The sequence below is a fragment of the Dasypus novemcinctus genome, chromosome 23, assembly GCF_030445035.2.
Source record: "Dasypus novemcinctus isolate mDasNov1 chromosome 23, mDasNov1.1.hap2, whole genome shotgun sequence".
In the NCBI taxonomy this organism is placed as follows: domain Eukaryota; kingdom Metazoa; phylum Chordata; class Mammalia; order Cingulata; family Dasypodidae; genus Dasypus; species Dasypus novemcinctus.
Window position 1 is genome coordinate 13,020,434 of NC_080695.1, and position 26,172 is coordinate 13,046,605.

At 38.7% G+C, this 26,172-nt stretch overlaps 1 protein-coding gene and 1 pseudogene across 1 annotated transcript in view; one reads left to right on the plus strand and one right to left on the minus strand.

Annotated features, from left to right (window-relative positions):
* The window catches only part of LMTK2 (lemur tyrosine kinase 2), a 141,810-nt gene that overhangs the window by 59,573 nt on the left and 56,065 nt on the right, over window positions 1-26,172 (plus strand). The window contains exons 5-6 of the mRNA XM_004459718.3: window positions 1,801-1,919; window positions 10,214-10,301. Coding sequence (XP_004459775.2) covers window positions 1,801-1,919; window positions 10,214-10,301 — 207 coding nt within the window. The remainder of the gene's footprint in view (window positions 1-1,800; window positions 1,920-10,213; window positions 10,302-26,172) is intronic.
* LOC139437460 (tetraspanin-13 pseudogene) lies at window positions 7,598-8,303 on the minus strand (annotated as a pseudogene).

The following is a 26,172-nucleotide window of genomic DNA, read 5'->3' on the forward strand; positions in this document are numbered from 1 at the left end:
GGCCCTAGGGGTACAGGCAGTTTCTCTTTTGAAACAGGAGCAAACGTAGAGTATATGATTACAGGTTCAGATGGATTTGGTCCTGGTAAGAGAAGGAAGTTTGCTTCTGATTATGTTGTCAGTGAATAAGAGGCAAAATCCTCACTTGAAAGGGAGGTTATTGCTGTAGCCTACTGTTATTCTTCCCCCTTTTTGAACTTGGTAACTTATGATTGTTAACTTATTATTATATATGCACAAGCTGATTATTTGAAACAAAGAATATGACTCCGTTAATTATCAGAGTTTCTTAATCTAATTTTTAAAAATATTATTTTAAAAGAAAGTCATTTTAGTTTTGATCAGTCTCTAAACAGTTTTACTTCATCATTTTATATTAAATATTCATTTTGGAATGTCTTTGTGCTGTCCTATATTATATTTAATATTTCCCTTGTAACTTATTCTTTTTAAAAACAATATTTATTTGCCTCCGCCCCCTTGCTGTTTTCGCACTTGTTTTCTGCTTTCTGTTCCCATTTGCTGTGTGCTCTTCTCTGTCTGCTTGCCTTCTCTTTAGGTGGCCCCAGGAACTGATCCTGGGACCTTCCGGAGTAGGAGAGAGGCACTCAGTCTCTTGCACCACCTCAGCTCCCTGATCTGCTGCATCTCTTATTGTTTCTCCTCTGTGTGTGTTTTGGTTGCATCATCTTGCTGGGCCAACTCTCCATGCGGGCCAGCACTCCATGTGGGCCAGCTCTCTGCTTGGGCCCGCTTACCTTCACCAGGAGACCCTGGGAATCAAAACTTGGACCTCCTATATGGTAGATGGGAGCCCAATTGTTTGAGCCACATCCACTTCCCTGCAATTTATTCTTTTTTTTTTTTAAGATTTATTTTATTTTTAAAAAATTTCTCTCCCCTTCCTCCCCCCCAGTTGTCTGCTCTCTGTGTCCATTCGCTTTCCGTTCTTCTGTGACCGCTTCTATCCTTATCAGTGGCACTGGGAATCTCTGTCTCTTTTTGTCGTGTCATCTTGCTGCGTCAGCTCTCTGCGTGCGCAGCGCCACTCTTGGGCAGGCTGCTCTTTCGTGCTGGGCAGCTCTCCCTATGGGATGCGCTCTCTGCACGTGGGGCTCCCCTACGTGGGGCACACCCCTGCATGGCAGGGCACTCCTTGCGCGCATCAGCACTAAGCATGGGCCAGCTCCACATGGGTCAAGGAGGCCTGGGGTTTGAACTGCGAACCTCCCATGTGGTAGGTGGACACCCCATCCATTGGGCCAAGTCCGCTTCCCTGCAATTTATTCTTATACCAGACAATTTCCGTGGAATATTTTTCTGTCTGATTTGATTGAAGTTTTGGTACAAGAGAAAGACCTGGTATCTTTGGAAAGCCATTCAGAGTTTCAGTGCAGTGACAGTTTATACATTGACTGTTTATCAGTTTGCTTTTTCATGAAAATGTGAATGAAACTAAATAATAACAAAACTCAGTTGAAGTGTTGAGGTTGAGAAGCATTTGAGTTATGTTTGAACTGAGCTTGTAAATTGCTCTTTTGTAACGTCAATATTAATTTCCATGAAAGCATAGTATATATAATTATATGACATAAATATCTGATGAATGGTTTTAAATGGCCCTTTTTCTGAAAGAAAATTTTTGAATTTTACACCCTTTTTATAAGGCAGTATGTAAAACAATAGAGGCTGTCTGCTGGTTGCTTAATTTGATTTCCTCTGTTTAATTTCCTGAGAAGAAAGACATACTTTTTTATCATTTTGAAAGAAGAAACATAAAAAATTGTTCTTTGGTTTTAGGTTCTCCTTGGAGAGATTTACACTGGCACTAGCGTAGCAAGAGTGATAGTGAAGGAGTTAAAGGCAAGTGCAAGCCTAAAGGAACAAGATACTTTTTTGAAAAATGGAGAACCTTACTAGTAAGTAAATTTTAACACGTGTTCTGTAAACATGGTTTATGATTTTTTGAACATCAAATGTATAGAACTGCTTTAGGATTTCTGCCTACAAAGTACATGATTTAAATAAGATCCAGAGTGTCTTAACATAGTACCTAAAATGTCCAGGTTTCAATCAAAAATGTCTTGTCATTCCAAAATCCAGGAGAATTCAATTCGAATGAGGCAAGACAATCAACAGATACCAAAACCAAGATGACAGAGATGTTAGATTTATCTGACAAGGATTTTAAAACAGCCGTCATGAAAGTGCTTTAGTGAGCAATTATAAACATACTTGAGACAGTGAAGAAATAGTTTCATCAAAGAAATAGAAGATTTAAGGAGGACTGAAATGGTATTTTAGAACTGAAAATCTAAATAACCAAAATAAAAGCTGATGGGCTCAATAGCAGAATGGAGAGGATGGAAGAAAAAAGTAAGTAAACCTAAAGATGAACCAGTAGAAATTACCCAATTTGAACAACAGAGAGAAAATAGACTAAAAAAAAAAAAAAGTGAATGTAGTCTCAGGACATGGGCAGGGGAAAGGGCGACTATAACAAAAGATCTAATAATGTTCATGTCATCAGAGTCAACAGAATGAGGGAAGATAGAAAACAAAAACGTATTTAAAGAAATAGCAGCTGAAAATTTTCCAAGTTTGGAAGAGACATAAACTTACAGATTCAAGGAGGTGATCAAATCCCAAACAAAATAAACCCAAAGAAAAGTGTCTGGACAGCAGAGAAAGAGAAATAATACCTTAACTATAGTAAGGGAAGGAACTTGAATGACAGCAGGTTTCTCATCAGAAATGGAGACCAGAAGGAAGTGGCACATTTTTCCAAGTGCTTAAAGAAAAGAACTGTGAATCCAGAGTCCTCTAGCCAGTGAAGATATTCTTTAGGAATGATGGAGATATCAAGACATCCTCAGATGAAGGAAAACTTAAGAATTTGTCATCAATAGACCAAATCCAAAAGAATCGCTAAAGAAAGTTTTCTAAACAGAAAAATGAAAGAGAAGGAATCTTGGAACATTATGACAAAGAACAATGGAAAAAATGAAAATATGGGTGAATTAAAAAGTCTTCTGTTAAGTGTTCTAAGTTATATTTTATGGTTGAAGCAAAAATCATAAAATTGATATGGTTCTCAGAGGATGCAGCAGAAATAGTAAAGATAATTATGTTACAAATAGAGGATAAAGGAACTTAAAAAGGGGCAAGGTTTCTGTGCTTCATTTGAACTGGCAAAATGTTGACACAAGTAGACTGTGATAAGTTAGAGATATATAATGTACCCAGAACAACCATTAAAAAGTCTATATACAAAGAGAACCCCTTAAATAAACTCTGTAGATAAATCAAAATGGAATTCTAAAACTGTACAAAATAACCCACCAAAAGGCAGAAAAATGAAAACAGAAATGAAAAACAAAGGGAACAAACAGAAAATAAAATTGCAGATTTGAGCTCTTAGCATAAATAACTAGTTAAGTGTAAATGGTTTAAATCCACCAGTTAAGACAGAGATTGGCAGGGTGAATAATAAAAAATAGAGTCATTATATGCTGACTTCAAGAAACTCATTTCACATACAACAGTATAGGTAAATTGAAAGTAAAAGGATAAAAAGATATTCCACCTAAGCATTAATCAAAAGATAGCAAGAGTAGGTGTATTAAAATGAGATAAATTATAGACATCAGAGTAAAGAAAATTACCTGGTACAGAGAAGTACATTACATAGTGGTAAAAGTCAGTCCACCAAAAAGACCTAGCAGTCCTAAATGTTTATTCAAGAAACAATAAAACTTTTTTGTTGTTTTGTTGTTTTTTAAATATATTTTTATTAGAGAAGTTGTGAACTTATAAAACAGGAAATAATAGAACTTTAATATGTGAAGCTAAACCTGAAAGGAAAAAGAGACAAGTCCACAGTCACAATGTGGGATTTCAACACTCCTTTTTCAACATTTGGTAGACCAGCTAGCCAAAAATCAGCAAGGCTATACCTTGCTGATCACAATACCATCAACCAAAAGGATGTAACTAGCATTTATATAACACTCCACCCAGCAAGAGGAGAATACCATTCTTTAAGTGTCCATATAGCATATATTAAGATAGACCATATTCAGTGCAATAAACAAGCCTCAACAAATTTAAAGCATAAAACTGTACATAATATGTTCTTTGATCACAGTGCAAACTAGAAATCAATAACAGAAATATAACGGAAAACTCTCCAAACACTTAGAAACTACACAACACACTTCTGACTAATCCATGGGTCAATGAGAAAGTCCCAAGAGAAATTTAAATAGATTGAATTGAATGAAAATACATTTTAATATTTATAGGCTGTAACTAAAGCAATGGAGACAGAAATTTTTAGCACTAATTGGTTACATTAGAAAAGAGAAAAAGTCTCAAATCAATAATATAAACACACTTTAAGAAACTAGAAAAGGAAGAGCACAATAAACTGAAAGCAAGCAGAGGGAAGAATATACTAAAAATAAAAGCAGAAATCAATAAAATTGAAAACAGAAAACAATAGTTAAAATTAGAGAAACAAAAGGTTGGTTCTTTGAGATCCATAAACTTGACAGTTCTCTGGCACTCCTGACAAAGAATATAAGAGAGAAGACACAAATTCCTAATACCAGGAATGAAACACAGCTAATGCTACAGAGTCTATAGATATCAAAAGGATAATAAGGAAATACAATGAACTCTGCACATATATATTTGGCAACTTAGAAGAAATGATAAGAAGTACAAATTACCACAGCTCACCTAATATGAAATAATTTCAGTAAACCTCTAAATGGAATTTATAACTTAAGAATTTAAAAAAAAGGAACCCTTGGACTTTGATGGTTTCACCAGACAATAATACAAAATATCAAAAATGAAACTGTATTTTCTGGGAAACAGAAGAGGAGGGAATACTTTCCAATTCATTTTATGAAGCCAGTATTACCTTGATATCAAAACCTTACAGGCAGTACAAAAAAGAAAGCTGTAGACCAGTATCTGTCATGAATGTTGATGTAAAAAATCTAGTAAATAGAATTCAGCAGTGTATGAAAAGTTATGTACTATGACCAATTGTAGTTTATTCCAGGGATACAAGAGTGGTTCAGTATTTGAAAATCATTCAGTATAAACCACTAATTTAACTGGGTAAGAAAGAAATATCATAAGATCGTATCAATTAATGCCAAAAAAATACCCAAAAAACATTTGAAAAAATTCACCAATTTGTGATGAAAACTCTTTGAAAACTGGAATTAGAGGGAACTTCTTCAACTTGATAAAAAACATCTACAGAAAAAAACCTACAATTAGCCCCATACTTAATGGTGAAAGACTGCTTTATCATAAAGATTGGTAATATAGTCTGTTTTCACCACTATTTACTATAGTCCTGGAAATTCCAACCAGCTCAGTGGGCAAGAAAAAGAAATAAAAGGCAGAAAGGAAAGGAAGAAATAAAAACGTCCCTGTATGTAGATACCATAATGTTTGATGCAGAAAACTCCAAGGAAATTTTTTTTTTTAAATCTCCTAAAACTGTTGAGTTTGGCAGGATCACAGAATACATGACCAATATACAGAAGTCAATTATATTTCTATATAGTATCAATGAACACATAGAAACCAAATTTAAAAACACAATAACATTTACAATCACTCAACAAAGAAGCAATACTTGGGTATAAATGTAATAACACATGTATAGGACTCATATGCTGAAAATTAGAAAACATTGATAAAAATTCTAAGGTCTAAATAAATGGAGAGACATATCCCATTCATGTATGTGAAGATTCTTTATAAGAAAGGTGTTTGTTTTTCCCAAATTCATATACAGGTTACTACAATTCCTATCAAAATTCCAGCAAGTTTTTTTTTTTTTTTTTTTTATAGAAATATATAAAATCATCCTAGTTAATATGGAAAGCCAAAGGAATTTCTTTTTAGGAGGTATTAGGGATTGAACCCAGAGTTCGTACATGGGAAGCAGACACTCAATCACTGGAGCTACATCTGCTCCCAGGCAAAGGATTTAGAATAGCTAAAACAATTATGAAAAATAAAAATAAAGTGGAAGAATCTGTCTACCTGATTTCACTCTACTCAGTTTCCAGTCTTCTTATAATAGCTATGGTAACCAAGACTGTTATTAGTGGCGATATGGACACATAGACCAATGGAACAGAATAGAGGACCTACAGATATCTCTGTATGAGTATTACCAACTGATTTTTTTTCCTTTCCTTTAATTTTAAAAAATATGATATATAGAACCACAATACTATTTCAATTTCAAATTATGGTATATATACAGATATGTTTGGATTTGATGTATTGCTGTTACAATACTGAGAAATCTCATGAAAAAGGTATTACAGATAATCACAAATCTTTTTGCTATGATGGCCAACACATTAATAGTAACTTGTTTAAAAATGCAGTGTTTTGGACTTCATATCATTATAAAATGATAATCAAGATTATATAGATACATTTTCTTTCTGAATTACCCAAATTACATACAATTTTAAATGCTGAAGGTAAATGTCATACATAGAATTTTCCATGAGACACTTCTTCTTCACACTTACCTGTAAAAGTCCAAAAATTAAACTAACGTTTTCCTAAAGATCTAGCTATTTCTGGAATACATTAACATAATCCTAAAAGACTATTAGAACTAAATTATCACTTAATAGTAACAATTTTTACCACAAAACACCTTCTCCCCCCTAAAAAAAAATTGGAATTTGGGTTTTCTGTACTGTACTTAACATAGGAGCCTCTTATAATGTTCTGGCTTTAATAAACGTCAGCTCTTTTCCCAGTAGAAACTACCTACACAGCACAGTGCTACAGTTATTTCAGTGAGATGTACATTTAGATTCATGATATGATCAACACGACTGTGCCATGCAAAGTTTTTCTGCAGATACAAATGCTAAGAAAGGCCACAGTGGACAGTGCCAGACACTGCATGCACTGTAGATTACAGTACTCCTGAGCTTCAGAGGGGAGCACAAGTTTCAAATTTTTTTTTTTTAGTAATGGAAAAACAAAAACATTTAGAAAAACATACGTGTAGAAATATATAATTCTATCAATAATGTAATTTTTCACATACTTTTTCCTTAAATGGACAAAATAGCATTCAGTTAAAGAAACTGAACAAGCTAGAATATGAAAGATTGGGCGGCGAACTTGGCCCAGTGGTTAGGGCATCCGTCTACCACCACATGGGAGGTCCACAGTTCAAACCCCGGGCCTCCTTGACCCGTGTGGAGTTGGCCATGTGCAGTGGTGTTGCGTGCAAGGAGTGCCCTGCCACGCAGGGGTATCCCTCGCATAGGGGAGCCCCACACCCAAGGAGTGCTCCCCATAAGGAGAGCCACCCAGTGAGAAAGAAAGTGCAGCCTACCCAAGAATGGCGCCACACACAGAGAGCTGACACAAGATGACACAACAAGCAGAGACACAGATTCCCGTGCTGCTGACAACAGAAGCGGATAAAGAAGACGCAGCAAATAGACACAGAGAACAGACAACTGGGGTGGGGGTGGGGGAGGAATAAATAAATCTTTTTAAAAAAAGAAAGATTGTCCTTGTTTTCTCAAAGGAGTGCTGTAGGATTGGTGCGAGGATCTTTCTCATTCCTGTATCTGTAAGTCAACCAAACACCCAGGATCTCTGTAAACTGAAGAAAAGGCCAAAGCCAACAAATCTCAAAATGTTTCCAGCATAATCTCCTGTGTTGGAGAACTCAGCATGCATGGGTGACCACTTTTAGCACAACCCACCAGACAGGTGTCACCGGAACCCACAGCAGTTAAATTGCTCTTGATGTCATTTTCGAGCATTTGCTGTATTGTTCCATGCAACTTCAAGAAGCTGACCCTGTTGCTCCTAGTTCAGGGCTAGACAAGCACAGGATACAGAAAACTGAACACTAAATACAACTAAGAGAATAACCATGTAGACAAATTGCAGTATCTCTACAGCTCTAATCAGCCTCACTAATGTAATCAGGAACAAGAAGATGCCCACTACAGTGACCACACTGACCACTCAGAGACCAGAAATCAGCTGAAGCTAACACCCTATGCAGCGATTCCAATTAGCAACAGACTAGCCATCGTGTGGTGCAAGTTGAGGGTGTACAGGCAGTTCACACGAGGTCTCCACTCCCATCTTGGGGCCTAGTTCCTGGCAACTGCAGGTAAATCCAGCTCCTTTGGAGCCTTGCAGGCTGCCTCTTTGTCCTTGCCTTTAGGGCCTGGTCCAGGCGGGACAGAAGTGCTGCCGCCTCTAGGGGCCATGGCCTGATGGTGGTGCTGGGCTGCCGTGAGTGATGTGCCCTTGGCTTGGATGAGCTCTTTGCCAACTGATTTTTGACAAAGGTGCCAAAGCTGTTCAGTGGAGGAAGGATGGCCTTTCCAAAAAAATGGTGCTGGGCAATTGGATATTTGTAGTGAAAAAGAGCCTCGACCTAAACCTCTCATCTTATATACAGATTAACTCAGTATGGATTGTAGATTTAAATTTAAAATGTAAACTGTGTAAAACTGTGTAAAACTTTTAGATTATTTTGTAAGAGAAAGTCTTCAGGACCTAGGGCTTGGTGAAGAGTTTGTGTACATGACACCAGAAGCATGATCCATAAAAGAAAATAAATTGAACTTCATCAAAATAAAAAAAAATTTGCTTTGTGAAAGACCTGTTAAGAGAATGAAAAGACAAGCTACAGATTGGGAGAAAATGTTTGCAAGCTGCATATCTGACAAAGGCTTCATGTATAAAATTCTAAAGAACTCTGAAAACCCAACAGTAAAAAATAAGCAATCCAGTTTACAAAACTGGCAAGATACATTAAGAGACATTCCATGGAAGAGGATGTGTGGATTGCAAATAATCATATGAAAAGATGGTCAACATTACTAGCCATTAATGAAATTAATTAGGAACACGAGATCACGTCTCTTCTAACAACAAAAATTAAAAATGGCAGCAACACCAAATGATGATGATGTGAGAAATTGGATCTCTCAAACACTATAGGTGGGAATATAAAAGGGTACAGTCTCTCTGAAAAATAGTTTGTTTCTTAAAAGAACTAAATGTCCTTACATTGAACCCAGTAATCACACCCCCAGGTATTTATCCTAGAGAAATGAAATCTTAGGTTCACATAGAAACTTGTACACAAATGTTCAGAGCAACTCTATTTGTAATAGCTAAAAATTGGAAAACTCCAAATACCCTTCAATGGGTGTGCCATTTAACTGGCACATCTATCCCATTGAATACTACTCAGGAATACCAAGGCAGGAACTATTGGTAAATGCAACAACTTGGATGGATCTCAAGAACATTTTGCTGAGTTAAAAAGTCAGTCTCAAAAAGTCACAAATTTTACCGTTTCCGTATTCTTGAAATGACAAAAGATAGAAATGGAGAACAGTTTGGTGCTTGCCAGGGTTTAGGGACAATGCGGCAGGAGGAGGGAGGGGTGTGCACCCCTAAAGGGGTAACGTGGGGAGATCTCCAAAGTATGGAATGGTTCCTATCTCTGCTGAGATGATTGTTGCTAATATGAAGGAGAACTACACACGCTGCGCCAAGGTCAGCTTCTGAGTTTTGTTATTGTCCTGTAATTGTGTTGAATGGAAGAAACTGAGTGAGGGTATATGGGGCCTCCTGTGCCCTCTTGGCAACCTCCTGTAAACTCATGAGTATTTCAGAATAAAAGAGTTTTCAAAAACTACTTTGCTGAATACTTTTCTATCGCTTTACTTTTTTCTTGGATAAAGTATTTTCCAGACAGAGATTACATATGCTGTGGGAAATGTGTGGATATAGTACATGAACTATATAACCTGGAAGACTAAGTTATTTAATATCTAGATTGAAGTGCTTATTGAATTTGTATATATAGACTGCCGGCTTTTAAATGCTACTTCAACATGTTATATATACATTTAAATTACCCAAATTTAAGATTCGTATGGCAGGAGTTGGTCTTTTTTAATTTGTAAAAATGTTTGTCTGATTGGCTTTGAATTATTTAAATAGATAACTTAGTATACATGTTAAGTATAACCCTACTTTCTTTTTTACTTTTCATTTTGTCATATTTAAATCATTATGAATGTTAAAATTTGGATTGTTATTGGAACAATATTACTTGCATGCTTCCTCATGAACAATCTGTGACTTTTATTTTCATCAGTATTCTTCAGCATCCAAATATTCTTCAGTGTGTTGGACAGTGTGTGGAAGCAATTCCCTATCTTCTGGTGTTTGAGTTCTGTGACTTGGTAAGTTTTTAGTAGAAATTTAAGTTCAAGCCTTTGAAAGGTTATACGCAAGTGTTTTTGACAGATAAAAATGCTGGATGAAGGACTACTTTCACCTCTGCCAGTGGAAGAAATTTGTAATGTAATAATTCATTACCTTTGTAATGATATTTTAGCTGAGGCTTAGATAGTGTTTTATTATATGTCAGTCCCTTGCTAGGCTATTTGCTTACATTACCACATTTAATCATAAAAAATCCCTCAGTTTAGGTATTTGTCCACATTTTACATACAATTAAAATAAGGCTCAAAGAGATTCAGAAAATGTTGTGTAGCAAGTGTATGGCAGGGCCAGAGCTTGGATCTAGGTTTGCCCTTCCTGAAAATCTGAGTTCTCAACTACAGCTAGGCATTTTGAAACACTTTTCCTCAGTGAGGGAGCCCAAGGATCTCCTCATCTGTAGGGTAATTGTGACCTCTCAGTTTTTTGAAAATAGTGAATGTAGCATTTATATTTTAAAGAATGATTTAATTTCTTAACCTGAAATAAACAGCCCTATTTCCTAGAATGGTAATATTTTTTATTGAGATTTATAGTTGGAAAGCTTGTTCTTTATGAAGTTTTTATCACTAATAATTTCTACATGAAAAATTCTCATTAGCATCCTTTCCATGTGCAGAATATTTCATCTTGCTGCTGGATCTAAAAATAAAAAAGGCCATTTTTAGCTTGTAAGTGGTGTATTTCAAAAAACAGTGTTAAGATGTTAATTAAATTAGTTAGGATTTGCTTACTTTATTTCACATCTCAGTTTTTAGAACTTCAAAACTTCTATTGATGTGCACAGGAAAGCAGGACAAAACCAAATAAATCCCCAGTTAATTTAGATAATATTTAAAGCTTTTAAAATTGAGAGAGAGAAATATTAAAAAACATTGTGGTTTTTTTTTTTAACTCCAAAGTAAGATTTTGAGTATTATCCTCCTTGCTAGAGGTGGTAAATTCCAAAGAAATATTAATCGACACACCTGATGTATTAGACAGCTTTCACTGGATTACGTCATAGAAACAGTGCAAATCCCAGCGGTTTATAGCAGCAAAGGTTCGGTTCTCATCTTGCACGTTGTCTGTGGGTCAGTTGCAGTTCTTTTCTAGGCTCCATTCATCTTCCCTCCAGAATCAGGCTGAAAAGAGCGCCCCCTAATTGGGATATGTTATTCTTGTGGCAGAAGGTAAAGAACAACACAAAAGCTCTAAAAGCTTCTGCTTCAATGTGGCATACTTGGATTCCCCTTGTATTCCACTGGCCACAGTGAGTCAGGCAGCCCAGCCTGAGGTCACTGGGGGCAGGGAAGTATATTCTTACACAGAGAGGCCCTGCAGGTTGCAGGACAAGGGGCACAGATAATCCTTTTACTAGGAGGGCAGAGAGTATTTGGGAACAATAATCCAGTGATATATACATACCCTGTATATCTAGGTAGGCTTCTTCCTTACTGCGTTAAGTCAGTGATTCTTTTATGTGACGCTGAGGTACATTGGCAATTGGTGTATGTCAAAAGAATTACTTAAGTGCCAAAATCTTAAATAGTATTCTAGTATAGGAGTTGTTTGTGAAAGAGCTTCATGCGGCTTGACAGCCTTGGTTCAAAATAAGTCATGTTTCTTTTGTGATGTTTACAGCTTCTGTGAGAATGATTTCAATCTCAGTAGAACTAATTTGATAAAGTAGAAATTGATTGATTGATTCAACAAGTTTTAATTTTTGTGTCCCTACTTATATGCCAGAAAATGTTCTAGGTTCTAGGAATGCAACAATCAATAAAACACTCTCCTTATCCTCATGAAGTTTACATTCAAGTGAGGAGAAACAACCAATAAACAGTATGCCAGGTGGTGGAAGTGCTATGGAGAAAATACAGTAATGGTTAGCATCCTCTTGAATAGGATTATTGGGAGAGGTGACTCGAGGTGGCATTTGAGCAGAGTTTTGACTGATTTATTACCCTAACATCCATTATTTAACCATCAATCAATTCTCCAAACTGGTTAGTTTTTGTTTGTTTTTAAAGATTTATTTTATTTATTTCCCCCCAACCTCCATTGTTTGAATTCTCTGTCTGCTCTCTGTGTACATCTGTTGTGTGCTCTCTGTGTCTGCTTGTCTTCTCTTTAGCATGCACCCAGAACCGAACCTAGGGCCTCCCATGTGGGAGAGTCGCTTAATCACTTGAGCCACCTCAGCTCCCTGGTTTGTTGTGTCTCTCATCATTCCTTGTCTTTGTGTCTCTTTTGTTGCATCATCCCGCTGTGTCAGTTTGCCACACCTGCCCATTGCACCAGCCCGCTGTCTTGCTTGTCTTCTCCAGGAGGCACTGGGAACCGAACCTGGGACCTCTCATGTGGTAGGCAAGAGCCCAATCGCTTGAGCACATCTGCCTCACTGGTTAGTTTTTTAAATACTTCTACCCATGTTCATCCATTAATCAAAGTAGATTTTTGTATAGCTAAGCTTTTTTGGAAAAGTTTACCAAAAGAACGTTCTTCCTAGGTATTTTTTCCTATTTCTATGCTGATTTTGCAGTAGAGTATCTTTTTTTTTTTTTCAAAATGTATTAGAGAAGTTGTGAGCTTACAAAACAGTCATGCATAATTCCCATTCTTACCCCTCCACCAGCACCTTCCACTGTTGTGGAACAGTTGTTATAGATTATGAAAGAACATAATCAGACTATTACCACTAACTATGGTTCATAGAATAGAGTATCATTTTAATACTAACAGTCAGTGTGACAAAACGGGTTTTTCCTTTTTTCAGTGGGGATTTTGCAAGAAACTTAGAAAATTTTGGCGCTAATAAATAATTCTAAATGTCTTCTTCATGCATGGTAATGTAAATCCTTTGTGGGCAGCTGTTCTCCCTATAGCACTGCTATTTACATGGAGATGGAGGTGTACTTTGTGGGCTCACGGCTTAACCACTATCAGAAAAGAAACAGCTATGGCTCTTTGGGCCATTATGAGAAAAAAGTATGCATATATAATAGCTAAAGGATGTCATGACTCTTTTCAGTCAACATTGTTCCAATAAATTTAGGTTTTGTCCAAAGAAAAGCTGTGATCCCCTTACTTATAAACATTGTTAATGCTGACTTCATAAAATAAGTTAGTGGTCCTTCTTTGTTACCTGGGACTGACTGTGAAAGATTCCTTGACTATAGAACTTGCTTTTAAAGCCATTGTCTTTGTGGAAGATTTTTAACTACAAATTTAATTTATTTAATGGTTATAGAGTACTATTCAAGATTCTTTGCTCTCTTTTCAGTCTTCTCTGCTAAGTGGGAGTTTTCAGGGATTTGTTGATTTCATCCAAATTATCAAATTCATTAACATAGTATTGTTCATATTATCCTGTTTAATATCTGTAGAATCTATAATTCTACTCTTTTTTCACTCCTAATATTGTTATTTATTTTCTCTCTTTTTTCTTGGTTAGTCAGTCAGTTTTTAGAAGAACCAATTTTTGACTCTCTTGAATTGTTTTATTTCTCCTTTTTAAATTTACCACCTTTAACTTTTAGATATTTTTAAAGACTTATTTATTTATTTCTCCTCATCCCCTCATTGTTTGCATTTGCTGTGTCTGTTTGTTGTGTGCTGATCTTTTTTTTTTTTTTTTTCTTTTTAGGAGGCACTGGGAACCGAACCCGGGACCTCTGATGTGGGAGGGAGGCGCCTAATCACTTGTGCCACCTCTACTCCCTGCATTGTTGTGTCTCTTGTTATGTTTTCCTTGTGTCTCTTGTTGGGTCATCTTGTTGCATCAGCTTGCCGCACCTGCCCATCACATGAGTGTACTATCTTGCTCATCTTCTTTATGAGGCACCAGGAACTGATCCTGGGATCTCCCATGTGGTAGGTGGAAGCCCAGTCACTGGAGCCACATCCACTTCTTTACTTTAGATTTATTTTGCTATTTTCTAACTTCTTAAAATGGGAGATTAGCTTCTAAAATTTCAATACATGTTCTTTTGAAAATTTACATTTTAAAAAACCAATTTTGATACATATTTTTAAACATCAGTTTTTTGGACACATGTTAATAAAGCATACAGTCCATCCAAAGTGTACAATCACTGGTATTTAGTATAATCACATAGTGGTTGTACATTCATCAATTCAATCATTATTAGAGTATTTTAATTATTCCCATATAAAATGTACATTTTAAAGTTATCTTTCTAGCTTAATTATAGTGAATGCCAGAGAACAAAGTTTCTGTGATTTTTATTCTTTGAAATTTGTCAGGACTTATTTGCTAGCCTAATTTTTGGTCATTTTTATGTCTGTAGATGCTTGCAAAGAAAATATATTCTGCTGTTGTATACAGTGTTCTGTATGGGTCTTTGGGTCAAGTTGATGAGATTGCATACACTCTGATTTTGAAGTGGGGAGTTAAGTCAGTTTTTTATCAATTATTGAGGGAGGCATGTTAAAATCACTTGATCTAATTATGGATTTTCCTTATTATTCCTCATAATTTTGAGACCCTGTGTTAGTACGGATTTAGAGTTGGTCTACCTTCCTGTGATTTCAACCTTCTGTCTTAATGAAGGGGCTCTCTTTAAAGCTAAAAACATTACTAAAGTTAAAGTCTATTTTGACTGTTATTATAATAATATAGTTATACTTGTTTTTGGGTTTTTGGTTTTTGGGGGTTTTTTGGTTAGAATTTGCCTGGTTTATCTCTCAAGCTTTTTCTTCTTTGGTTTACCTCTGTTGTAAATAGCTTATTGTTAGAATTTTACTAGTCTGGCAGTCTTAGCCATTTAGCATGGAACATGTAGACCATTTACATTTATTGTAATTATTGACATATTTAGAATTATATCTAAATATTTTGTATTTTCTCTGCTGTTTCAGTTTTTCTATTTTCCTCTTTTCTGGCCTTCTTTTTGATTCTTGATTTTCAGTTTTCCCCATTTACTAGTTTGGATTTTAGCTACTCTGTTTCTTGGAGTTTGATGAACCCTAGAAATATGAATGCTGTGATGGTTGAGTTCATGTGGCAACTTAGCCAGGCTATGGTGACCAGTTGTTCAAGCAAGCATTGGCCTGATTATTATTGTGAGGGCATTTCATGGACTTAAATCATCAGTAAGTTGATTACACCTATGGCTGATTACATATTCAATCAACCGAAAAGACTGCCTTGAACAGTAAGAGAAGTCTCGTCCAATCATTTGTAGGCTTTAAAAGGAGAAGTGATTTCAGCAGTGAGAAGAAAAAACTTCCGTCTCTACTCCAGCCAGCCAGCTTAAGGAAAATTGGAATTAAATGTTTTTTTAAAAGGAGGTACCAGGGATTGATCCCAGGACCTCATATATATGAGGCAGGTGCTCAACCACTGAGCTACATCTGCTCCCCTGGAATTAAATCTGTTTTTCTGTTTCATTCCCATATTCCATCATGGAGGGTGTTTATTGTAGTCATACAGTTATACTGCACCCTAGGGATACAAAGGCAAATCGTGGTCACTGTGTTCTGTGTGTCCCAGTTAGAGGGAACAAACAGGCAGATAGCTGAACTGATGGTTGCCATTTAGCCTGTATTTAGTATTAAATGGAGGCATGAGAACTAAGAGGAAGGAGCCCTCAATGCTCTTTCTGATAGTTTTATTGAATAGCTGACTCTCCATGACCGTTGTGCTAGATGATTCCTGTGTTAACATAGCATTTGAGAGAGGAAAATACAAAAAGATTAATTTTTACATGATGAGACAAGTCTATTGTCAGAATTTCCGAGATGTTTAATGTGCCTGCCTTATGTAGGGTCTTTAAACTGCTAATATTGTTTAAAAATAGCAGTTGAAATAGCGTTTATTGTGAATGTAACAGAGAAACACTGCAGGGCTTAGCATCTTCTTGAATGGTTGTCACCTGTTTCCACGTTGATTGAAGTGTCATATATTTTGGCATTTTCCTATTCCTCTTCACCCATTCCTGAAAGTTTTATTTAGACAATATTGATTTTTTTTTCTGGAATGGTAAAAGACTTTCTTAGCCCAATTTAATGTCTTTTTTCCTGAGTGAGTTCAGGAGACTTGTTTAGTTGTAGTGCTATTTTAATTTACTTTTTGATAAAAGTGCCTACTTGTTTTGAAGTAGTAATGTAACTTACTTTATAATATAACAGAATACTAAAATGTAGCAAAATATGCAAATAATTTCTTTACCATTACCATAAATGACTCAGTAGAAACCAGATTCTAGATTATTCTTTGCAACTTTGTCGTACAGATATCATTTTTATGTAACTGTAATAAATACATAGTTATTTGTTAACTCAAAACATTCTTTTTATCAAAATTTTCCCTCACTGTTTTTAGCTCTTATACTTAGATGCATATTATCCAAATAATTATTCTAAATATTCAAAGCATATTAACTTACCTAACTTGACTTTCATACTTTGAGGTAGAGATTATGCTTATAGCTCTGCAGGATGAATAAATATGTCTTCTAGAAACACATTTTTTATGTGGATCTCCTAGTCATATCAATGGAATGTTTACTCTTGAAAGTCAACCATCTGGAAAAGTCACTCAAAGTTTATTGGCAGAGTCCAGAGCTTATAGTTATTTTTAATTTAAGTGCATCACCCTATGGTATATTGATCAACAATAAAATTTTACAAGCAATCATTGATTATTTGTATACCTACTATTTATCTAAGGTACTGTATCAAATGTTACCTATGCCAGCAGGAGGCAAGTGCGCCCTTTGGGAACCTGTTGGTCCATGCTTAGAATGGCTGATCTCATACAAACTAAAGGCCATTCATTAACTAGGGGACCCTACAGTTTGCATAGTAGTGAGAGGTCACATTTGTCTCCTGGGCCTAGTACACTCCACAGGGAGTAGGCTCTCCAGCAGCGAGGCCTGGGGTCATGACAGGATTACCTTAGCCCAGTGAGCCCAAGAGGGTTGCCCAGGCAGGACTGCAGGGAAGCCCCACTTTGACACAAGGCCCTGCTTCCTGCTGACATGCCCCAGACCCTCCCAGAAATAGGCCACACTGATGAGCTCCTGGGTAGGGTCCAAAGGACAGGGAGGGCAGTAGCCAGAGGCCTAATGTAGTAGGCGGGGGCAGCCACAGTCAAAGGATCGACTGTCTGCACATTTTGCTAGTAGGTCAGGAGCTACTGAGGAAACATTGGCCCTTTTGAGGCCTTACCTCACAGAGTGCTCATGCTCAGTGATAACATCTTTCAAGAAGAAAGGAGAGAATATTTGTGCACTGACTTAGGTAATTCCTTTAAGATGGAATTACCAACCTGTTTTTTTAAGAAAGCACTTAAGCTTGGAGTTTTTATGAAAGTAAATGAAAGCTCTTCTGAGTGAGTTTGGATGGCAATAGTGTTTATAATTTGAGAGGTGGCTTCAGGGTGTCATGGGTGACTTGTCACGATAGGAGGGGCACAGTGCTCTCATGTGAAGATAAAGGCAGTGGGATTGTTTTCTGGTTAAGGATCACTCATTCAACAAGAACTTCTAGAGCACCTACTGAGTGGAAAGAACTGTGCCGAGTACTCCAGAGAATACAGAGGGGGTAAGCCCCGTCCCTGCTTTATCCGGCTGGCCTTCAGAAGTTCATTCTGCCTTTACTTATCACCTTGGAAAATTAATCTCTTTACGCCTCAGTTTAGACATCTGTAAAATGGGGAAGCTGCTGCCAACCCTGTAGGGCTGTCCTGAACATTAAATAGGATGATGAATATCAATTATGGAGCACATAATAAGTGCCCAGTGAATGGTAGTTATTTTTATTGTTAATTATTTGAAGCAGGGATTCCTAACAAGGGATCTGTGAGCTTGAATTGAAATTCAAAAAAACATTCTTATGGGGACGTGTTAGTGTGGGTGTGATATATTTATTAAATAATACACAGTGTAGTGTGGACTTAGTAAGGGGTCTGTGGTTTTCACCTGAATGTCAAAGGGGTCTGTGGAACAAAAAAGGTTAAGAATCCCTGGTTTAAAGTAATCGATCATAGTTATCAAATAAAGATTGGTAATGAGTATAGAAGCCTGGAAATTCTGACTAGGATAACTGGGGAAGGTGTCACAAAGGAAGTGGTGTTTGAGCTGGGTGTTGATGAATGACTGGGTAGACTTTCTCTAGGTAGGAAAGGGTAGCAGGAGCAATGGAGCAAGGCAGAGAGGTGCGGTGGAGCGTGGCATGTATGGGGAAGGACTGAAAACCCAGCTGGGTGGAGCATGGAGCTGTGGGTGGGATACAGTGTGGCATTAGGAGAAGCAAGTTGGCTTCTGTTGGGAAGGATTGATTGATGGCAGGAAATCAAACCTCTTTGGAGACCAGACTGCAAGCTGAGGTAATGGAGAAGAGTGCAATTTGATAGTAAGTCCTTGGCTCTGTCTTCATCTTCCTTTAGAGTCAACAGTTTTCTCAGTCAGACTCCAAAGTATAGGATGACAATATTTCTTGTATATAGTGTACTGATTTCCTTTAGTATGTTCATCCAATAAAGCAGTGAATGAATTTCTGAAAGAAATGTGTAGTGGCTAAATTAGAATGGGAAGGGAGTCTCCTTCCTTGATGTATAGCAGATTTCTCTGGGCTTTGCTTTCTTTGTTTCTCATGAAGAGTAGGTGACTTGGGGAGGCCCTGAGGACCCAGCTGTAGCAGTTTCATGTTACTTATGAATTCCAAAGAAGAAGGATTATGTTTGTAAACTGGTCTGTTCCTCTGGGTGTGATGCCCTTTGATTGTATTAGATTCAGCTGGGATGTCTTTGATTAGATTCTGTTAAGATTAGGGCTTTGATTCAACCCCGTCAGTAGGGTGTGTGTAACTCAGATTGTCCCTGACCCCTTAGTGGGCTGATATAAATGGGCACTCACTCAAGAAGACACACAGAAGATACACGGGAGGAGAGAGCTCCATAGATGCCAGAAGGGAGAACTTTGTCATGACACAGAAAAGAAGAGAACTTTGATCCTGTGGCCTTGGGAAGAGAGATGAGCCTCACGCCAACCTACAGCTGAGATGGGAAGAAGCTGGGCCCACGGAGCACTAGGAGGGAGAAGGAAGGGAGGGAGACCAGGCCCTGCATCTTGCTTCAACCCATGGCAGCTGACTGGGTGAGAAAGCAACCTTGACTCATTAGGGCCTTGTAACTATAAGCTTTTACCCCAAATAACTACCCTTCATAAAAGCCAGCAGATTTCTGGTGCTTTGCATCAGCACCTCTGTGGCTGATTAATACCACAGCCCTGTCTGCTGGTAGCTGCTCCAGTTGCTCGTGACCTTGCCCTTCCTGCCTTCCCTGTGCCCTCCTGTACTCCATGCAGTGTCCTGAGGCTGGTGGCTCCCCTGGCCCTGCTCCCCTACCTCCTGCTACCTTCTCTCTCCTCATCCTGCCGTTAAGAGACATCACTGCTTGGGGCACCAAGATGCAGACGTGCAGCTGGAGCACAGGATGAATCTGTCAGGAGAGATGGTGTTCTTGGGGGCCGGGGTTGATTTCAGGGGAGGGTGGCTCTGAAATGTAGGTGCGAGAGCGTGCTGCCTGGGGACCATATTGCTGTCTCTAACTGTATTGTTCAGTGCAGGGGCCACCAGCCACATGTGACTGTTGAGCGCTTAAAATGTGGCCAGTCTCTAAAGTTTAAAATACATATTAGGCTTTGAAGACAGTTCAAGAAAAGAATGTAAAATATTGATTACATGTTGAAATCATATTTTGTTTTGTTTTGTTTTTGTTTTTTTAGAACCTGGGACTTTGTACTTGGGAAGCGGGTGCTCAAACTACTGAGCTACATCTGCTCCCCAATAATAGTATTTTGGATATACTGGGTTAAATATATTTATATGAAGGGTACATTTGCCTGTTTCTTTTTACATCTCTGTGTTTTTTATAGGACTACTAGAAAATTTTAAAATTACATATGTGCTTGCATTATATTCCTTTCTGATAGCACTGACCTGTAATGTTCCTATGGAGATCGAAATGAATGTATTTTAAACTGAGTTTTGGAATAATTCACATTTCCTGTCTTTGGAATAAAAGCTATTATATTCACCAGTTAAAAGATACAGCTTTCAAACTGAATCAGTTTTGCTTACTTAAAGAATAAAATATTATTTTTCCAAGTTAATTGTCTTTGAATAGCTTTAATATGCAGAGTAATGAAATCATAAATTTAAAGCCCAATAAAATCTCGAAATTACAGATTAACTCTAAGTGCACTCTTCTTAGATTGTTAAATTGGAATTATATGATGGAACTGCTTTGAAGAAAATGACTTGTCCAACTTTAATGTGGGGGGACCTCATTTAGGACTTGAAAAATAGTCTCTTTTTTTCTTCTACTCATTAAGCAAGTATTTGTTGAACATGTGCTGTGTGCCCAGCTCTAGGTTCTAGGGACACACTAGAGAACTGGACAGAGTCCCAGCCCTGGGGTAGCATCTGTTCTAGTGGGAGAGGTAGACAAGTAAAAAATATTAGTCAGGTAGGAACCAGGGAGTGTGGTTTTAGGCAGTGGAGTATCAAGATTTGATTTATGTTTTAGAAGACTCCCCTTGGCCAATCAGGGTAGAAACAGGGATAGGTTGCTTGCTTGGACTAGGATGATAGCAGGATAACCAGTGAAAGGTAGTTTGATTTTGCATGTAGTTTGAAAATAAAACCAAAACTTGGTGATGGATTGGATGTAGGAGTCTGGAGGCAAAACTGAGGAATGAACTTCGTTTTTGGTTTGATCCACTAGGAAAATGGTGATGTTTACTGAGATGGGGCAGATTGGCAGAGTTTTCTGTCAGATATATTAGTGTTTTTTGTTTTTTTTTTAACTTTCATTTTGAAATATTTTCAAACTTATAGGACAGTTACAAAAGTAATGCAAACTCCTTATAGAGAACTTCAACATATTCCTGTCTCACCAGATAACCAGAAACACCAGTTTTAACATTTTGCTACATTTACCACATCCTTTTTTCTGCCACCAGTCTGTCCTTCTGTCCATCCATCTATCTGACATCTGTCTACTTTATCCATCCATTTTCTGAACACTTGAGTATATGTTGTACACATCATATTTCTTGACTACTTAAAACTGCCAAATAGATTTCCTAAAATCAAGCGTATTCACTTACATAATCACCTTGAGTGCAGTTATCAAGTTCAAGAAATTTAACATTGATAGAAAGCTTACAGTCTATATTTCAAATTTTTCATGTGTCCCCAAAATGTCCTTTTGGACCTTTTCTCCTCCAGTATTAGATTCTGTCAGGATCACGTACTGTTATTTAATTCTCTTTAGTTGCTCATTCTTTTTTTTTTTTTTTAATATATATACAGCATAAACTCTCCCATCTCAACCACTCCCAAGCAGACCATTCAGTGGGATTGCTCATATTCACACTGTTGTGTCCTCACCACCTTCCATTACTAAAACTTTCCCATATCCCCAAATGGAAATCCTATACCTTTATGCATTAATTCCCCATCCTTCTGCCCTCTTGCACCTGGCAACCTCTGCTCCAGTTTCTGTCTCTGTGAGCTTGCGTATTTTCTCTGTGGTTACTATGGGGCTAACATCCTTAATCTGTAACAAACTTGTTTGCTTAGATACCAGTTTAACTTTAATAATAAACACAAGCTGTGTTTCTATACCTCTGCCACTCCACACCATTATATGGTTCTTCTCACAGATTACATGTTTATATATTATGTGTCCCAAACCACTGATTTCTCATTACATTTTATGCATTTGTCTTTTAGATCCTGTAGGAGGTAAAAAGTAGAGTTGTAAACTAAAAATATATTAGAACTGGTGTTTATATTTACCCCTGTCATTTCCCTTACCATAGATCCTTAGGTCTTCATGTGGCTTCACTCTGTTGTCTAGATTCCTTTCTTGTCAACCTGCAGAACTCTCTTTAGCATCTCTTTAGGGCTAGTCTTGTGGCAACAAACTCCTTCAGCTTTTATTTATCTGGGAATGTCTAATCTTGCCCTCATTTTTGAAAAACAGGTTTGTCAGATACAGGATTCTTGGTTGGCGGTTCTTTGCTTTCAGTACTTTAAATATATCTTCCCACTTTTTGCCTCCATAGTTTCCAGTGAGAAATCAGCACTTAATCTTATTGAGGCTCCTTGTATGTGACACGTCGCTTCTCTCTTCTGGCTTTCAGAATCCTCTCTTTATCCTTGACATTCAGCAGCTGGTTATGACATGGCATGGTATCAGTATCTCTGGAATTATCCTGTTCAGAGTTCATTGAGCATCTGGCATGTCTGTTGTTAAATTGGGGACATTTTCAACCATTGCTTCTTCTCTTCCTTGGACTCCTCAATTGGTGCGTTGGTGTGCTGCATGGCATCCCACCAGGTCCTCAGACTTGGATCCCTGGTCTTCATTCTTCTCTCCATTCCTCAGACAGGATGCTTTCAGTCATCCTGTCTTTATTCTGCCAGCTCCAGTCTGCTACTGAACCCCTTTAGGGAATTTAATATTTTTGTAACTGGTCTTCAGCTCTGGTTCCTTTTCATAATTTCTGTTTCTCTGTTGATGCGCTCTCTCTTTTTTTTTTTTTTTAATTTATTTCTCTCCCTCCCCCCCTCCCTGGCCCAGTTGTGTGTTCTCTGTGTCTATTTGCTGTGTGTTCTTTCTTGTTCACTTCTGTTGTTGTCAGCAGCACGGGAATCTGTGTCTCTTTTTGTTGTGTCATCTTGTTGTGTCAGCTCTCCGTGTGTGTGGCGCCATTCCTGGGCAGGCTGCACTTTCTTTTGCGCTGGGCAGCTCTCCTTACGGGGCGCACTCCTTGTGCGTGGGGCTCCCCTACGCGGGGGACACCCCTGCGTGGCAGGGCACTCCTTGGCGCGCATCAGCACTGCACATGGGCCAGCCCCACACAGGTCAAGGAGGCGTGGGGTTTGAACCGCATGTGGTAGATGGATGCCCTAACCACTGGGCCAAGTCCTCTTCCCTATTGATACTATTTTTATCCTTATCTGTCATTTTCCTGATTTCCTTTAGTTCTTTGTCCGTGTTTTCCTTTAGCTCTTTGAGCATCTTTAGGACCATATTTTTAAAAGTTCATTCTATCCTCCTTGATGGTTTCTAATTCTTTAATTTTCTCCTTTGCCTGGGCCATCGTTTCTATTTCTTTATAAGTTCTATATTATTTTGTTGAAATCCTGACATTTTGATATTTTAATGTGTTATTGCTGGAATTTAGACTCTATGGTGACTGTTTCTTGAGCTTATATCTAGCTGGTGTTATGTCAGAAATTTCCTTGAATGCCAGGAGCTAACCAAATTTTTAAAAAAGGAAGAAAAAAGATCATACCTTCCTGGTCTTTGCAGATTGGCCTGTGGGAGTGCCCTCCTTCAGGGCTTTCCCATTACAGCGAGTTTAGAGAAGAGCTCCAGGCCAACATATAGGGACATTCTAGATTCTTTCTTCATGTGCTTCTTGTCTTGGGCATGTCCCTGGGGCCCAGGAATTACCCCATTTACAGAGATAAAGATGTCCCCTCTCCCCCAGGAAAGAGTTTCCTCAGGGCCTGGGCAGGGTGATATGCCCTGCAGCACCAATGCCTTGCTGCTGGTGGCACGACATGGCTGCTCCCCACAGCCTCTGTAGGAGAGCTTGTGAACAGCCTTCCATCTGCAGGGCCTGTTCTGGGACAGCAAGTCCCTCAGACATACATGCTCCCAGTTTATGCATAAGGGTTGTGCTGCTCTCTCCAGAACCAGAACTGGAACCAGGGAACCCCCACTGGAAGCTAGCTGGTAGAGGGCTGGGGAGGGTCTGTCCAGGCAGGCACCACAAGATCCTCCTGCTTTTAAGTAGACTTTTTCTTGATTTTTCTTAATGTCCTGTTACTGCAGTCCTTCAGCTGTTTTCTGGAGCTTTCAGAAAGATGTTTCTTCCAGGTCTTGCTGGTTGTTCAAAGCTTCTGAGAAGTACTTGACATTTAGGTTTGAGATATGTCAAATCAGCAGTTGAACAGATGAGTCTGGAGTCTCAGAAAAGGGTTTGGGCCAGAGAGATGTATTTGAGAATTAGATTTTTTTTTTTAAGATTTATTTTATTTATTTCTCCCCACCCTCTCGTCGTTTGCATTTGCTGTGTCTGTCTGTCTTCCTTGTTTCTTTAGGAGGGACTGGGAACTGAACCCAGGACCTCTGATGTGGGAGGGAGGTGCCTAATGGCTTGAGTCACCTTCATTCCCTGCTTTGTTGTGTCTCTCATGTTTTTCTTCTTGTGTGTCTTGTTGTGTCAGCTTGCTGCACCTGCCTGTGGAACCAGTTCACTGTCTTCTTTAGGAGGCACTGGGAACCAAACCAGGGACCTCCCCTGCGCTAGGCAGGAGCCCAGTTGCTTGAGCCACATCCACTTCTCTGAGAGGTGGATTTTAAAGCCAAGAGGGGGAAGCGGACTTGGCCCAGTGGTTAGGGCGTCCGTCTACCACATGGGAGGTCCACGGTTCAAATCCCGGGCCTCCTTGACTCGTGTGGAGCTGGCCCATGTGCAGTGCTGATGCGTGCAAGGAGTGCCGTGCCAAACAGGGGTGTCCCTGCATAGGGGAGCCCCACGCACAAGGAGTGCACCCCGTAAGGAGAGCCGCCCAGCACCAAAGAAAGTTCAGCCTGCCCAGGAATGGTGCCGCACACACGGAGAGCTGACACAACAAGATGATGCAACAAAAAGAAACATAGATTCCTGTGCCGCTGACAACAACAGAAGCAGACAAAGAATAGCACGCAGCAAATAGATACAGAGAACAGACAACTGGCGAGGGGGGTGGGGTATACGGGGAGAGAAATAAATAAATAATAAATCTTTTTAAAATAAAGAAATAAAGCCAAGAGGGTGGCTTAAGTCTCCTGGGAGGTGAGTATCCAGGGTGAGGAGGACTAAGGGAAGAGCCCTGGGGCATCTGCTTCCCGTCAGGAGGAGGAGGAAGAAGTGCCAGCAAAGGAGGCTGAGGAGTGGCTGGTGAGATAGGCAACACCCCCGAGCCGGAGTTGTCCCTGAAGCCAGGGAAAGAAAGACAGTGCTGGTGCGTTGACGCCAGAACTGACTGTTGGATTTGGCAAAGGCAGTCGTTGGGGCCCCTGAGAGCAGCAGTTGCAGTTGAGTGTGGGGTGAAAGCCTGTTTGGAGCAGTTAAGGGGTTCATGAGAGGGCGGGCGACGAGGGAGTGGCGCCAGCAGAGCAGACATAATCGTAGGAGGTTTGCTGTAAAGATGTCCAACGCGGGATGGTAGCAGGAGGGTAGCAAGGGCCGAGGGAGGCTTGTTTCCATTTTTGTTTGGTGTGCCTGAGAGGTGTTTGGCGTTGGAGCAGGGAGAAGAGATGGAATCGCGAGGAGATTTGAATTTAGAAAAGTAAGAGGTGAATAATCCATAAAAACAAAAAAGAAAATGCTGTGCGTAACAGTACAGGCCTCCCTGTGTGGGGAGCTTGGGTGGTGGTGAAACAACCACCATCAGAACAGCACTTCTGAGAGAGCAGGAACAGCCTCTGGCTGAAGGGGAGGTGTGACGAGGCAGAGCGTCCCTGCTCCCTCTGGAGTGCTCATCTGCTGGGGGGTGGGTCTGTGGCTGCTTTGTCCTCTTTAATCTTTCATTAATTCTTTAGTCTTTTCATTAAAATTTTTGTTTAAAAATTTAAAAAAAATTTTTTTAATCCTATTTCACATAGAAGTGTACAGTTTTTCAATTTGTTGAGTTTTTACATTGTATTGAAATTAATCCATTACTCTGAGTGTTCTGCAAAAAGTCGGATAAAACTCTTGTGGCGGTTTATGTTGGAATTTAAGAGTATGCTTATAATCCATTCAAAGATCCTTG